The 15,649-nt window shown below is 48.1% G+C and overlaps 3 protein-coding genes across 3 annotated transcripts; 1 reads left to right on the top strand and 2 right to left on the bottom strand.

Moving 5' to 3' along the window:
* Positions 1-4,868: 4,868 nt before the first annotated feature.
* Positions 4,869-6,187, top strand: ANOM_010558 (G1/S-specific cyclin Cln1; the record flags this gene model as incomplete). The annotated part of the gene is made up of 2 exons (XM_015555814.1): positions 4,869-5,081; positions 5,144-6,187. 2 exons carry the CDS (start codon positions 4,869-4,871, stop codon positions 6,185-6,187), a joined length of 1,257 nt encoding a protein of 418 aa, XP_015404457.1.
* Positions 6,188-8,412: 2,225 nt separating this feature from the next.
* On the bottom strand, positions 8,413-9,223 carry ANOM_010557 (uncharacterized protein; the record flags this gene model as incomplete). Its single annotated transcript, XM_015555813.1, has 2 exons — positions 8,413-8,735; positions 8,849-9,223. Coding segments are annotated over 2 exons (384 nt in total), but the record flags the coding sequence as incomplete, so codon positions are not given.
* A 2,967-nt stretch (positions 9,224-12,190) lies between these two features.
* Positions 12,191-15,256, bottom strand: ANOM_010556 (ATP-dependent helicase; the record flags this gene model as incomplete). Its single annotated transcript, XM_015555812.1, has 2 exons — positions 12,191-14,818; positions 14,888-15,256. The coding sequence occupies 2 exons, from the start codon at positions 15,254-15,256 to the stop codon at positions 12,191-12,193; spliced, it is 2,997 nt and encodes a 998-aa protein (XP_015404463.1).
* Positions 15,257-15,649: the final 393 nt, after the last annotated feature.

Raw genomic sequence — 15,649 nt, 5'->3', positions numbered from 1 at the left:
ACCTACGAACTGAGGCCGGAGATCATATCCGGTCCAGAATATGAAAGCTTCCCGAGGAAGCTACGGAGAAGAATCAGTAGAATGCTACTTGAGATTGAAGATCGGTAACATGGACAGATACAGTCTGAATTGGATAAGGCGGGCCTTGGATAATGGAGCACCCCCAGCCAGTCGATTGCGCCCCTTGCTTTGTTTGCACCGTCTCACAGTGTCTGTGTATAAAGCTGCATCCATAGTCAAATCTAACCAGCTTTTTTGGTGCTAGCGATGAAAGAAGGGGTAGCACAACGCCGATAATTGGAGAAATCTTTTGCCATTGACTGGATGATAGGTGTCCAGAATTATAACTTTGACTAGACCTTGCTGAACTGAGCGTCTCCGGATATGTTGCATGGTAGCAGATAGACTGCGTGTCACCAACGGCAGGACGCATATAGCTTCCGTGGAATATACGTGGACTAGTAGTCATGCCGTCTGCGATCGCGAGGATCCGATGACGATGGTGAGGTGACAGTATATCTCCCCGGACAATCGATGGTTAAGCCATGTGTCCCGTAGAAAAGTACCAATTCCCCGCAAGTTGTACAAATGCGTCGGAAGTAAAACATTTTTTTTGATGAGATCGTCCACCTGTTACGACAGTGTGGGTAGCCCCTCCTTTCTGTTGGGTTTCCATTCACAATGGAGCATCAATGACGAGATGGACATGTGTTGAAGAACTGCACGTCAATAACGCGAACAATAGATGAAGAAAAGCCCTACCAATCAGTAAAGAGGATCCCGTGTAGCGGATTCATGTAATTAGGTTCAAAGGTCGAGATCAACCGAATATCGCGTCGCTCTGGCGTGTCGTGTTCATACATAGTTCGGTAGTAAAAGTTTGACATATGACTTTCTCCACGGTAAATCATGGTTGAGACTCCTGGTGTGTCAAAAACTCCAGTCGACTGGTCGAGGGATGTACATACATAAGCTCGGGCGAGGGGCGTCGAAGATGGCATTGACTGGTCGTGAATGGCTGCAGGAGACACGCGATGGAGCGGACAAGAAGTCAGGGTTGAGCCAGTCAGCAGTCTATGACGGCGAGACGCGACCGCTTCCATGTATGTATGTATGTATGTGTTATGTAGTATCATACCTCTACCGAAGTGCGCCGTAAAATGCGAACCACTCATTGATGGTTATTTACAGACCGTCAGCAGCTGAAAACTAAAGTCGGTTACTCCGCAAATTGTGGGTAGTCGTCAAATAGCATTACGATTCTTGAATATGCTAGGAAGAGGCTAGTAGTCTAGGGTTATCCGGCACCAGAGAAATCAAAATATCAAATGAGAAAAGTGACTTCATCATACGCTCAATAGCCGGTAATAAATGGCATGGATCTATCCATCGCTGTACTGTACTCCGTACTTTTGTATATATACAGAGGGATATCTTTTTCTAATGGAAGAGAAAGGAGTAAAAATAATCACTCGTTATTTTCTGCTGCAGACCGCAATGTGAAATGCTGGCTTACCTACAGTAGTGTAGTTTTCAGTGACGCAGCTTACACATTATGACCCAAGGATGTAGGTCAATAATGGAAAGGGTTAAAAAAAAATAGAGGTCACTGAGCCAAGGACCCGAGGTGTTCCTGGAGGGAGTCAATGGCTGGTGAGGACTGGTCGGTGACGAGGGAGATCACCCCACCGAGAAGCCCACCGAAGGAGCGCTGGTGCTGGACGCCGTGCAGGTTAGAGAGTTTAGATGCAGCCTTCAAGAGCGAAAATAAAATAAAATCAAATAAAATGGTAATAAAAATCAAATAATCAACTAATAACTATATCCTGTATAGATAAACAAAGGCTAGCCATTGAATGTATATTAGAAGATATTAAAGGGAATACGACCGTCAGCAAGCATTGCAACGTAGGATATGTATTTCTCAAGCTGGAATCTAGGGCTCAATGGGTCTTGAAAGTCAATGATTGTTATACCTTGATACGGAAAGTCTGGCTCCTTGGAAAGAAGAACGACGCAGAAAGCCGGAGATAATTAGTAGAAAGTAACCTTGTACCGTGTACGGCCGGTCAGTCAGTAATAGGTACCAGGTACCTTACTAAACGGCCGGAATTACGTACCTGGTCGTATCAATGGTATTAACTTTCGCCCTTCAGTAAGGGCTCCCCTCGATCCTGTATGGGCTTAGGCTGCACTAGGCAGACTTCCCTCCTAAGGACTCCGTACTATTATAATGCTCAATGCGATATTCTGCAAATCAGGACTAACTAGTAGTATGGCGACCGACCTCATTACGACTATTGTTGCGCCGCTGAGGATTGATGGAACTCCTATTCTCGAATTCAAACCTGTGTCCTGTATCATCCAGTAATTCAGTCTAGCCCCCTCCGCCCTCCATACCCTTTGATTGTGCCACTGGTGGTTGGAAATGTAGGCATGAGACAAGGCAAGGCGTCGTTTTGTCAAATCATTCAATTGTTTCACAAAGCACTGGGTATGGCATTCTTTTTTTTCCCCCTACAGTTCTAGGAGGCGCAAAGTAGGGTCCGTTCGTAGAACTCTCAGCCAACGCTGGTCGGCGAGGTGAGGTATAATTGAGACGGTGCTGAAACAAGGACCGAACCATACGCTTACCCGATACCTTTCAAACTACTATTACTACTAATTAATACTGGGAATACTAAACACGATCCTCAATACGGGAAAAGCGTCACACTTTACCATACGGTGTGGGCAGAGGTAACCTGCAGCGACTCTCGAGACTTCTATCTCCGACTCTGTCCCCATTTCTGATTCTCTCTCTTCTTTTCTTTTCCTCTACTACACCCGCCTGGAGAGAGATCACTCCTCCTCATTTTTTCTCTCCTCCTTCTATCTTCGCCTCTCTCCCTTTCCTCCTTCCCCCCCCTCCTCCTTTTTCTAGCCTCCCGCCAATTCTTGGAGAGATCTGAGACTGGTCTGCCGGCAAGGATACCGTTGACGGAATTGTCTATATCTGTCGACCCCATCTTCAGCCTGTTGCACTAGCTCTCCAGTCGAGCCGTGTCCGTCAGCTTCTTTGCTTCGACGTCCTCCTATTTCGACGTTTGTTAGCTCAAACGGCGATTCCCCTGACCGCCGGTGTCCGATCCGTGACGTCGACGTTAAGATCCCCTGATCTAGCTTCTGCCGGTTAGAAGAACGACCAAGAAGGGCTTTTTTTCCATCTTTCTTCGTCTCCTTTTCTGTCATAAGCGTTTTTTGTGTATATGATTTGTATTTTGTGGTGATTTCTTTGGAGGTGAGAGAATTTTTCATTTCCCCCCTTACCCTGGTGAAGCACCATTCCCCCATTCCTGTGTCAATTGTGTGTGTCTGGGACAAGACTAGAATGATATCTGCATGTGTCGTTGGTCTTTTATCGATATGAATCCGGTAAAAATTCACTGTGTGAATACGCCCAATGTGTTGGTGAATGCCAATGGTTCAAAACCGACAATTGCATAAGAAATCTTAATCGGTTGCAACCTTCAACACCTCCGAAACGTCATGCTCTCCTCTGGAGCAATTGGCCTCCTGCATATGGATTTCAACAATGCCTCACGATTAGACAATGGATAGATCGGGGCAGGTCGGCGACCGGTTGAGAGAACCTTGGATAATAAGAATTGGCTGGAACGATGGGTTCTCGTGAGGTTGGAAGATTAGGGTGTTTTCCAAACGCGGGTCCTTCGTTCTGGATGGAGTTTATCTCATCAGCCGTTCATATAATCTGCAAGAGGGGCTCGCATTCTTGAACGCTGAGGTGGTTCAAGGGGTCTTGAGGTGCTCTGGAGGGCATGGAAACTGTCAAGAGCGGGCATACTTCGGCTCCTACTCCAACCTATGACATGCCTCAAGCCACAATATTACCACACAATTGAAGTCTTGTGCACAATTCAAATAAGGGATTCGGAAAGACAAAACATCTGGAAAGGACTGAGTGGCTGACATGACTTCTTCCGGCTCCAGGAGACCGATTTTGATCTTCCCCCGATACCTTTTCGCTTCAACTTGACCTCACTCCCTTAACTGTGGAACTGGTCATTGAACGCTCCGTTTGCATTATCTCGGCCGTGTACAAGAAACCATTCATACACCGGAGAGCAAACTGTACGTCGTAACATTCTTGTTGCATTCTGACTTCCCCTGACGATCTCCCTATCCCTACATAGGCTCGTGCCTGTACTCCCCTTCCGCATTCCGGAGTATCCCAATAAGCTTGCAACCAAGCGCCGGTTCCTAGGGTGAAGACGTTCAGTCGTCCTTCGCCTTTCGAACTGGTATTCTACAGTCCACAGGTGACAGATCATCTCGTCTTGTCCCAGCCTAGATGCCAGACTCGCCGTCACGGTAAGGGTTGCACCGTGCCCTCTGCCCGAAGGCTTTAATCTGGGTTAGTACTCTTATCCCCGGGTATCCCCCTTATCACCTCCCAATACTCTTTTGACTTTTACCTTCCTTCATCAACCTTCCTTAACCTTTCATCTTTGCTTCATCCACCTCTCCTTTCTCAATTTCTTTCTCTTTGTCCTTTGATTTTTGCAGCCTGTCATTCTCTCAAGGCTTTAAACTTTTTTAATATCTAATAATAATTTTACTAACAGTCTCTCCTTTAGCTCCGGCCACGAAAGGCTTCAACTAGTTGTCCGGCTCCCTTGCTCCTTTCCAATATTCAGGCTTATCGTCTTTGCACTGGTCCTTAATATTCCCAACTACTTCCGCTCATTAATTCGAAATAATCTGGCGACTGTCATTCTCTTAATTCCGTCGTTTCCTGATAGACTCGCTCTGATCAGGTCCACTCTTTCTAATAATATCACCGTCGAGATCGACATAATTCGGACATCATGGCCTACCACAAGCGTCCTACGTCCAGCTATCAGCCTTGCGAAACTTTCTTTGTGGAATCGTACGAGGACTTCCCCGCGCCCCGTATGGATCCAAAGGAGCACGCGAAATTGATTGCTCGCGAGCGCCAGTATGCCATTGCGGATGAGCTGTCCAAAGTTGCCAGCGATGAGTTCCGTGATGATATTCTGTCTCACATGCTGGACATGGATGTTGGTGACCGTATACTCTAATTAACCCGAGTCACTCTGAGCTAATAATATCTCCATCTCAGGCATCTACCCTCCCTGATGTTGAATCGATCGATATCCAAACGGAGATTCAGTGGTTTATGCGCCCTTACTTGCTCGACTTCTTAATCGAAGCCCACACTGCCTTCCAGCTGTTACCATCGACCCTCTTTTTGACAATCAATCTCCTCGATAGATACTGCTCAAAGCGTGTGGTCTACAAGAGGCATTATCAACTGGTTGGGTGTGCGGCCTTGCTTATCGCAGCAAAATATGGTGACAAGAAGGATCGCGTGCCCACCATCAAGGAACTGAAATCTATGTGTTGCTCCCTGTATGATGACGACATGTTCACACAGATGGAGTGGCATGTCCTGCAGACTTTGGGTTGGACGATTGGACACCCAACTGTGGACAGCTTCCTTCAGATGGCTGTCATAGACACATCATACGACCCCGAGGTCGAACACATGGCATTGTACATCTCGGAGATTTCTCTATTTCACAGAGAGTTTGTGTCCAAACCATCCTCTGATCTTGCTAGAGCTTCATTAGCTCTTGCGCGGTGTATCCTTAACAGACCACAGCCACGCCACACCGAGTGGGCTTCACAATATGATTCGATGACGTTGGTGGGCTTGTCTCAGCAGCTTCATCAGCCTTCTCAAATTTTGTTCCGGAAGTATTCGTCGGCTCATTTCTCCAGGGTATCGAAGATTCTAGAGCAGTTCCTGGCTCGTCAAGCCTCGGCCGCTAGTTACACCCCAGCAAGTCCACCCTCAGACGTCAACGTCGAGTCCAAACCATACGACGGTGAGATTGGACTTGCTACTCCGCAGAAGGCTCCCCATCCGTCGAACATGCCACACGGTTATATCACGCCGCCAATCACACCCGAAAACGATGCCTTTGTCAATGGGGGGAACACTACCTTCGTGAAAGGGGTCTCAGGGACGAGCGCTTGCTCTCCCTCCCCTACGCCACCACCGAGCATGCAATATGTGGACTCTCGTGTATATCAGGAGGCCACGTTCACCCAGGGGCAGCAATTCCTTCAACCACAAATGTCATTCACCACTAGCTACTGAATGCAACACATCAGTTGAGGGTGCTTTCAGTCAATAGTGTATCAGTACATCAGTGGATAACAACATCGGTACATTTGGTTCATGCATAAGTGCTCGATCTGGTTTATGTCTATCATTGATATTCTCAATGCTCGACCGATCACTTATGTGGTCGAAACTTTGTTCTCTTTTTGCATTTTCGTTTTTCTAAAGGGCATACCCATTTTCTTGTGTTTTCATCCCTTGGGAGTTCCAAGTTGCATCTCATTCTTATATCTAGCATTGCAAGCGCGAGCCGTTCGAGTCTTAAATTGCATTTGCCTGTTTACATTTTTTTATTGAATCATTTCCTATTTCATTTGTGTGATCTTTCTTTCTCAGCCTTGTTGGAGTTCTATCCCATTCAGCGGCACCCAGGTGGCAGTTTGTGCTTGCTGACCTGAAGACTCTATATTTGACTCCCTTTGACCGAACTTCCCCCATCCTACTCAAATACATACACTAATGTGGCATAACCTCTCACCTCCCATGAAATATACACTTCTTTTTTCTTTCACAGGCAGAGAACTACGCTGTCTGCACCATTCGGAATCTTGGCTGATGGAGAGAGGTCCCCTCCAAAACAAAAAAGCAGAAAAAGACCGAAACCAAAAAAGACAAAAAAAAGCAAAAGCAAAAGCGCCTGAGAAAAAAAATCTTCCACGCAAAAGCTGCGAGGTAAAAAGTGTTGACATAGCTTTTGTTACCCCTAATGATTTGGACAGCGAGAAGGTATTTGGACAGGTGGATGGACTTGAGCGTTTCCGTGTCAGGTTGGACACATTTACCTCTCTGCTTTCTCTAGATTTCCTCTTCTTTGTTTCTACTTGGAACCCTACCCTTTTTTGTGGCTCCCAACAAACCACACGGGAGTGTCTTATTTTGGTGGATGAGCTGAGATGAGATGAGCATAGTATATTACTGCGATGAGAAGATCGTGGTAGAATTCAATACATGATACCTTATGAACCACTGTTCCTGTGTAGGATGATTCGTCTACCTTCGATGAAGTACGAGATTTAGTATCACGATTTCGATTGCATTCTGCGGAGTAGCAGGGGGCCCTTTCATTCCCTCCATCGACTAAGATCTACTCTTGCTCATCCTCCCGGGTAAGTATTCCGGCGTTTGATTAATGGCTCTTCCCCCCCCCCCCTCCTTTACTGGATCCCAAGGCATGTACGTATGTCCGTTTGTCACCCTGCCGTTCCTGGTCTGAAATGTACTCCCAGTCCTACGCCCTGGAAGTCCTTAGGGCACCGCGCGCTTTCTTGTCCGGCAGTTACTTGAAAATTGCCCCATTCCTCAATTACTCGACCCCATACTGAACAGGAAGTAATCAAGCAAGAAGCGAAGTTCAGATAATTATAATATATTATTATATCCGAAATTACTAAATATACAAGCATAGTTGCTGTCAATAGATATCACTAATTGCACAGAGATATAATCAAGGATAATGTAGTCCTTCCATCCAAAAGAGAGAGCAAGCCATCCAGTCATGTCGGGCGTAAGATGAGAATCCAGTGAGCGAGTTGAATTGGAATTCAGTCCAATGCCCAGCATCGAGAAAGAATCCAGGAGAGTGAGTGACATGACATGACCTGATGATGTGTACCCAATGAAAAAAAATATAAGAATGGTGATATAGCCAACCACCTGAGATTATTCCCTAATCTCCCCACGCTATGCGGAACGCCGGATCTGGATCGATCAATAGTAGCCAAAAAGGAAAGCAGAAAAAGATAAAAATAAAACAGGGTAATATACACGTGTTATAATGAAGGGAAGAAAGGGGATCAGGAACTGGCTCATGGTGTCGGGGGGCCCAACCTCCAAGTAGGTACACCGCTTGCTGAAGAAGTCTAATGGACTTCGCTCGGGCGGTGATTGCATGGTGAGATGCAAGGGTGCTGGTACCTTGAAGCTTCAATGGAAGGGCGACGACAACAGAGTTCATGCCAGTTCCGGGGGAATGTATCATGTGCTTTGAAGGATAGGGTGAAGTGGGTAAGGGATAAAAGGCGCACAAGGGCAATAAAGAAGAAGGCAAAAGCAAACAAACGACAACCCAAACTCGTAAAAGTACAGTGGCATCAGGAATATGTATGTATACAAGGGCATGGATGTATGAATCCGGGGATCCCAACAGGGGGGGACCTCAATGAATGAACGGTCAACCATGGGAGGGAACTAGCATCAGGGGCGGTCCAGAATGTAGAGCGAGAGAGCGTATCCGCCGATTGCCGGTCTCGAACGAGAGACGCGGAAGACGAGAGAAACGAGAAAGTTGCGCTGCCGATCGCTCGCCTCACTTTGGGAAAGCCGCGCGGATAATCAGCTGACTAAGAGCCCGTCTCACACCCGCTGACCAGCAGCAGGTGACCGGAACCCAAACGCTGGCACCGTTCGTGTGTTTACTTCCACCGCTGCTTGTCCCAATCGGATGGTCTTGTTTCGTCGTATATTTGTCCCCCCTGGTTATGAACGACGACGGGAGGTTGCGTTCGGCGTGGACCGGTGTTGGACCCTATGACACCAGAACGGTTCCGTTAGTGACAGCCCTAGTGCAAGTTGGAGATACGGCTGGGGTGCAGAACGGGAACCATCATGTATAGGAAGGGTCCAAGTAGTATAACATACCTCGCAGGTCTGTGACAACCACCCGGTCACCGCTACTGCCAGTGCTGGCCAAAGTAGAATTGGACTGGTTGACTTTGTGAGGCATGATGATGGTGGTGATGGTGGTGGTGGTGGAAAGATGTGTTATTATTGTTTGGAAAGTAGAGCGGATGGATTGTCGCGAAGGGAGTAGAGTAGATAAGAGGTTTGATATGATATGGATTACTCGAGGTAGAGAGAAGAGGGCGATAGAGGACGTATATAAGGTAAGGCCAGTGGCGGAGCAAGGCAAAGTCTAGAAGCCCAGGCAATCGTAGGCAGAACAATGAGGTCAGGAGGACGAAGGAGGTGTGAGAGATGATTGATTGTTTGTCACAGAAGAGTCTTTGAAGCTTGATTGATTGTCTAATGGTTTGAAGTGGGTTATGGGGAGCGGACGAGGGTGGCCTTTTGTAGGTTTCCTACAAGTATGGGGAAGTATGGGAGAATCTATCCGAAAGGGAATAGATTCGATCATCTTGGGAATTTAGCTTCGAAAACTAGACCCAAATTAAAAATAAATAAATCAAAAATCAGAAATCAGAAATAAAATAACAAAAAAAGGCAGAGAGACAGAGACAGGAAAAGGCACAGAACAGATCCAGAAAATAAAACTAAACTAGTCATAGGGGGCCCGCGAGAGATCGGTCATCTTGCAGTGATTCGAGCGACTATACCAAGAACAGGCGATGATGTGGATAGCATATTGGATGATGGGACCACTTCCAACGAGGGACGTCATCTCTCTCCCCCAATAATGCAATGAGAAATGAGAAATGAGAAATAAAAAAGACGATAATAATGCTCACTCATAATAACCTTCGACGCGAAGCAGACCAAGGTTCTGGAATCTGGGATCAGAAAAGGGTCCAAAGTGAAAGTTCCCTTCCCTTCATTGACTTTCGGACTCCACCGCCTCTCTTTTTGCGTTGACTGCCAGGGGCAGAAAAATACATCCCAAAATAAAATCAATTAAAATAAATCAATTAAATTTAGTTCGAAAAGACGAGGCGGCGAACCGGAGAGCCCTGACACCCGTCCCTGATTGGCCACTACCGACGCATCGTCGACGGGATGCTCGTAGGGATGATGGTCAATGATTATCTTCAGTCAATCAATCCATCAATCGATGACAGCCCTCGGTTTGGTCCGACTTGCCAGTTCGCTGCCTCCTACTACAATCTCCTCTGCCTGGCTGTGACCCAGGCATAGAAAAATGACGGCACAATGGCTCCAGCCACACGCCGGGGTCAGGCTTGTCAACGCCTGATGAGGCTGATTCAGGAACTAAAACCGAACTCTTCTTCATCGCCCTGATGTGGCGGTGGCAGGATGAGACGGGGAGCCAACTGGTCCAGAACAATAGTTGTAGCTTCGCTTGGAAGATCCTAATGAGATAGATGCCTAGAAGGAGAGATGATCCGTCGTCATTTCTGCCTCAGTTTCATCCACGCCAGTCCATGTGTCCAGAATGAATGATGCGTTGGTTGTATTTTACGCCCTGGAACCGGGAGGCCCATTTCCTATTGGCCCGTAGACCTCCGGGTGGTTAATTTACAGCGTCGTGTACAACCCCATACGCCACCGAGTACAGGTCAATCACCTGATTGCTATTTATATGGACATTCCTCACGACCACCCCGATTGTTATCCACATAACATACATCATTACTTGGATAAGGAACTGGAGAAGTGACTTTGAAGCATCACTTTCCGCACCATTTCGGAGCATCCCTCTCCCCCTACTCAAAGGCGAAGGTACCTTCCATAAGCTGTAACTCTAAATATGGTAGATCCCAACCGGGTTTAGCGTTTCTGGAACTCAGCTATGGGTACAAACGTACAAACTAAGCAAACGATACCCATGGTACTACGCGGAATTAAGTAAACACCTCAACCTTTTTCCACCCCGTACTAGGTAAGGTACTAAATGAGCTCAAGTGGAATCCATCCACTTCGTCTATTCCCCCCTTCGAGCGAGCTTCAGGTAGCTCCGACGGCATCAGGTCGGGTGCCGATACTGACCACTACCTACGTAATACATCCCATACTTCCACACCAGCATACGTGCATGTCTGGTCTGGCTCGCTCACAAACTACTAAGCAACCATTGCAGACGCCATATGCCACTTCATCACCCGCCAACAAAACACGGGGTAGTTTAATCCGTCCAGAGCGAACTGGAGAAAGACCTCCCCGTTCATTGAGACGCGAGCTAACCCCAATTCGTTTGCCTTACTAGTAGTACGGTTGGATGAAGTGCCAACTGTCCGAAGTAAAGTACGGAGGGAGGAGGTATTGTTACTCTCGCCCTAAAACAGTTTAGACTCCAATACCAGCTCACTAAACTAGCCCGGCTCGGGTTAGCCTACCTTCTTCTCTCAACCAGAAACAAGACGCAGAACACTCAATATCATACTACTACTAGTAGTAGTACTTTCGTTACCCCGGAGAACTTACAGATGTACAATACCAGCTAGTCCCCAAATAATTGCGCAAAAAATGAAGGTCAACCGCCATATCTATCATGCGGTGTACGGATGACAGTCTCCATAAACTACTATAAGCTAGTCGACTAGTAGAGCACCACCGGAAATGGAAGAAGATAAGGGCCTAGTCTAGTCTCGTTCTAGCCTGGATTGAGTCTTCGGGATGGGAAAAATGATGGGGAATGGATCCCTATCAGCTGATCGCTTCGTTTTCTTTATTGGGGCTCGTATTGAACCATTATTGTGAGTTTCACCGCTAGAATCGCTGCATTATTGCTGCTCTCCTCTCTCTCTCTCTCTCTCGATTTTGCTCGGGATTTCTCCCTTTGGGGGGGGCAGAGGGAGAGGTTGGTAATGATCATCGGAGAGTCAGTCGGGGTTTCCATGTTGAGGGGGTTCTGCTCGATACCATGGCACGACGGGCATTCCTGGAGTGGTGCCAAGTGTACCCATCTCGCTGTACGTAAGTTGATACTACGGTTTTGTTGGTCGGGATACTTGCTGTAAACTACTCCATACAACTCCGTACTCATCTTACATAATGAATGATTTGTTCGGCTTAGTCAGGAGCTGAGTCCATGGAGTGACCACCACTGGGTCGAGGTATCTGTATATCGAGAGGGTTAGGCAGTAACCCAGGCATTAATACATTCATGATGGTAGAAATCAAAATAAGACAGAAGAAAAAAAAGTACGATATGTGAAACACGAAGCCCGAACGCTGTAGTGAGGCACTCAATCACATCGACCTTGACGCCCAAACACCTAACCGGTGATACTGCCAGATAAGAGGTTCCCAGTCCATAGCAACCAATCTGCATCTACGGACAAACCATCACGGCCGTTGATTGCCTGCCCTCTTCATCCGTTCTTCCCACCCATTCATACTTCGTCGAATCCCCAGTGTTCTCCTCGTCGGTACGGGTGCCGCGCCCTGTAACATCGCCATCGTAGTCGTGTGATACGTGGTCGCTGGTCGGGCACCTCCAACAGGACCTTGAGGTCTTTTAACCTCGCTCGCTGCCCACTCCCTCCCGGCTTCGCCCTTGTCGGATATTTCCCTGCCCTCGTCACCACTGCGCAAGATCGGTTTCGCCGTGGGCTTTGAAGACATCGCCAGCCACGTGTAACGGTTGGGGTCCGACGGTTCGAGAATCGGACGGGCTGTTTGCAGGCGCTGCGCCTGTGGTCGATACGTCGAGAAGTTCGTTGGGAGCACGTTTTTATTTTTGCCCTCGGCCGTCGGCCCAATGGCATTGTTTCGATCGCCAGGGGTCGTGTGGCAGTGTGTCGGTACTGATTCGCTAGATTTCGGTTTGGGCTGAGACGAAGGCTTACTGAAGAACCCGGATATGCTCTTCTGCGAAAGGCCAACCGCACTGCGTCCAGATGTTCCGGTTCCTGTTGTTTTTGATTTGTTCTCGAACCCGAGTTCCGGCTTTTGTTCCTGCCTAGCGGCTGGGTTCGTCGCGATATACTCCCGCGCCGTCGAGAATCCAAGCGACATGGTAGTAGGCACAGACAAGTTCGAGCCATTCATTGTGTATGTTGACGCAGACATGTACGTGGTTGTGGTTGATATCGAAGATTCTCGGCTATACCGTGGTCTTTTAGCGCTAGGCTCCTCTCCATCGACTGCTCTAGAGCCGTCCCATCTAAACACAGCGTCCGCAGCCTCTCGACCGTCGACCGTCCATTGGTCATCCAGTATGGAAGGTAGTGAAACCTGACCCTCGAGCATAGCCTCGGAAGTCGGCCTCGGCCGCCGTAAGATGTCAGCGATTCCATAGACGATCTGTTCATGCAGATTAGGTCCTAATAACCGAAACCGTGATTCTATAATCCTTTCCGGAAGGAATGTTGATACATTCGTCGTCTCACCGCTGCGGGATTGCTCGAGGGGGTAACTCAGGTACAACAGCGCCTGCGCTCTAGTCATGGCCACGTAAAGCAATCGTCTCTCTTCGTCCGAATCCTCTGCACGTGAATGAGGGATAATGCCGTTATACACAGCTGGTACGAAGACCACCGGCCATTCCAGGCCTTTTGCGGCATGGATCGTGGAGATCGTTACTCTCTCCTGTGATTGCTCACCTTCCTCTCCCTCTTGCTGAAGAACCTCCGTGGAGAGCGCCACATTCGCCAGAAAGCGCGACAGTGCCTCTTCTCCCGGATGGGCTTGCTGCTGTGAGAGGCCTTGAATTTCCGGAAGGCTATCGTCCTGTTCATTCGCCTCCCCAGCTGCAGCCGTATCTTCCGCTTGGCCCAGAAGTTCCTCCACATTCGCCCATTTGTTCTCCTCATTGGTACCGTACGTCGATGTAAGATATTCTCGGAAGCAAAGCTTCTTGATGACAAACTCAAGAAGCTTCTTCGGAGCCGAACAGTCAGTGCATTCGAGGAGTTTCTGTCTCGACGACTCGATCAGACCGACAAAGGCACCTAATCCATGGCTGGTAGGCTTCGACAGAGTCTTTTCGGTCGACCTGCGACCTTGTGCCACGTCTTTTATGAAGTCCCAGAAAGGCTTGCTCGCTTTTTCCGCGCCACTCATCAACGATCGAATCGATTCTTCACCTATTTTCCTCGATGGAACGTTGATAATTCGCAGAAGCGCATCGGTGTTTCCCGGCTGGCTGATAACTCTCAAGTAGTCCAGAAGTAGTTTGATCTCTACTCTATCGAAAAAGCGTAAGCCTCCGACCATCCTGTACGGCATGCCCTGTTTCCCCATCTCCGATTCGATCTGTCTCGAAAGTGCGGCCGACCGGAGCAATATCGCAAAGTCCGAATACTTCAGCAACTTCCCCGTCAAGGCAATGCATCTTTTAATTTCGAGAACGATCCACTGAGCTTCGGCCTCTGCTGTTGGTAACTTTCGCAATACCGGCATCGTCCCTACACTATGAGTTGGCTGCAGCCTCTTAGCCGGCCGCGACGAATCTTGTTCAATGACATCTTGAGCCGAGCTCAAGATGGACCCCGAAGACCGATAATTATCCTCTAACAACACAACAGAGGTGTCGCTATACAGCTGCTGCATACGTGTCAAGTTCTTAATCTCAGCCGATCGAAACCCGTATATACTCTGGTCCGGATCCCCGACAACTGTGATTCGTCTGTTCTGGGATGCGAGAAGGTTCATCAACTCATACTGGATATGGTTTGTGTCTTGGAACTCATCGACTAGGACTGACTGGACATTCGAAACGCACTCCGGGTGCTGTCGAAGCAGCTGGGCGCACCGTAGAAGTAGATCATCGTAATCGAGTAGATTCGAATCCGCCAGATGCCGTTCGTACGCTTGGTAAACCTGAAAAAACTCCCGATGCTCTAGCACCTTAGAGCCCTTCATATGCTTCGCTTCTAAATCCTCCGGCGTCACCCCATGAGCCTTTTGATACGAAATCCGCGCGCGAGCCATATTAGGCTGGATATTGAGTTGTAGCCGCTTGACAATCCTCTACCGCACAAAGAGATCTAAGTAAGCAAATTACACCCCCAAACAACCGCAATTATTAGAAAAGCATACCCTAATAATGGCCAAACTATCCCCGGAATCTGCAATTCCAAATCCTTTCCGCAGCCCAATCAAGTACCCATAAGTCACCAAATACCGTCGACAGATGGAGTGAAACGTCCCCAGAATCAATTTCGACTGCACCCGGTCCCCAACCAATTTTGACAGACGCTCCCGCATCTCCCGGCTCGCTTTGATGGTGAACGTGCAGCAGATGACATCTTGCGGTCGATAGCCATGATGGGAGAGGAGGTACGCGACGCGCGCCGTTAAGGTCTTTGTCTTTCCTGAGCCGGGCGGGGCGAGAACTTGGAGGATCGATGACGGCGACGACACGGCGGCTCTCTGCGCAGAGTTCAACCCATCGAGTATCGAATCCATGTGTTTTGGGGATGATTTGGGCGTGTTGGGGTAGTTTGGACTTGGTGGAGGGTTGGGGAGTGACGCGCCCTTATCGCGTGGTCATGTGATTCGATGTATACTGTGAAGTATGGATGCTGTAGGTTCCTCGGTCGTCTCTCTCTAATGTGGAGGTTTTTCGAGGACGTATTCAATATTATCAGGTGATGGGCTTGAAAATATGTTAGTTTCGGGTTGTGACATTGGCCTTCGTCCAGTCTGGAGAGCGTACCCTAACTGGGCGAACAGACGTATGGCTCCATGATATACATCACAACATAGACTTGAATATCGGCCAGGTATACGACATAGCAAGTACAAGATGGCTTATATAGACGCAAGGTCTCCCGTCATGTTACTAAGTATATGAAAACA

This window comes from Aspergillus nomiae (assembly GCF_001204775.2).
Source record: "Aspergillus nomiae NRRL 13137 chromosome Unknown contig00262, whole genome shotgun sequence".
Classification (NCBI taxonomy): Eukaryota; Fungi; Ascomycota; class Eurotiomycetes; order Eurotiales; family Aspergillaceae; genus Aspergillus; species Aspergillus nomiae.
This window is presented reverse-complemented; position numbering and strand designations above follow the sequence as displayed.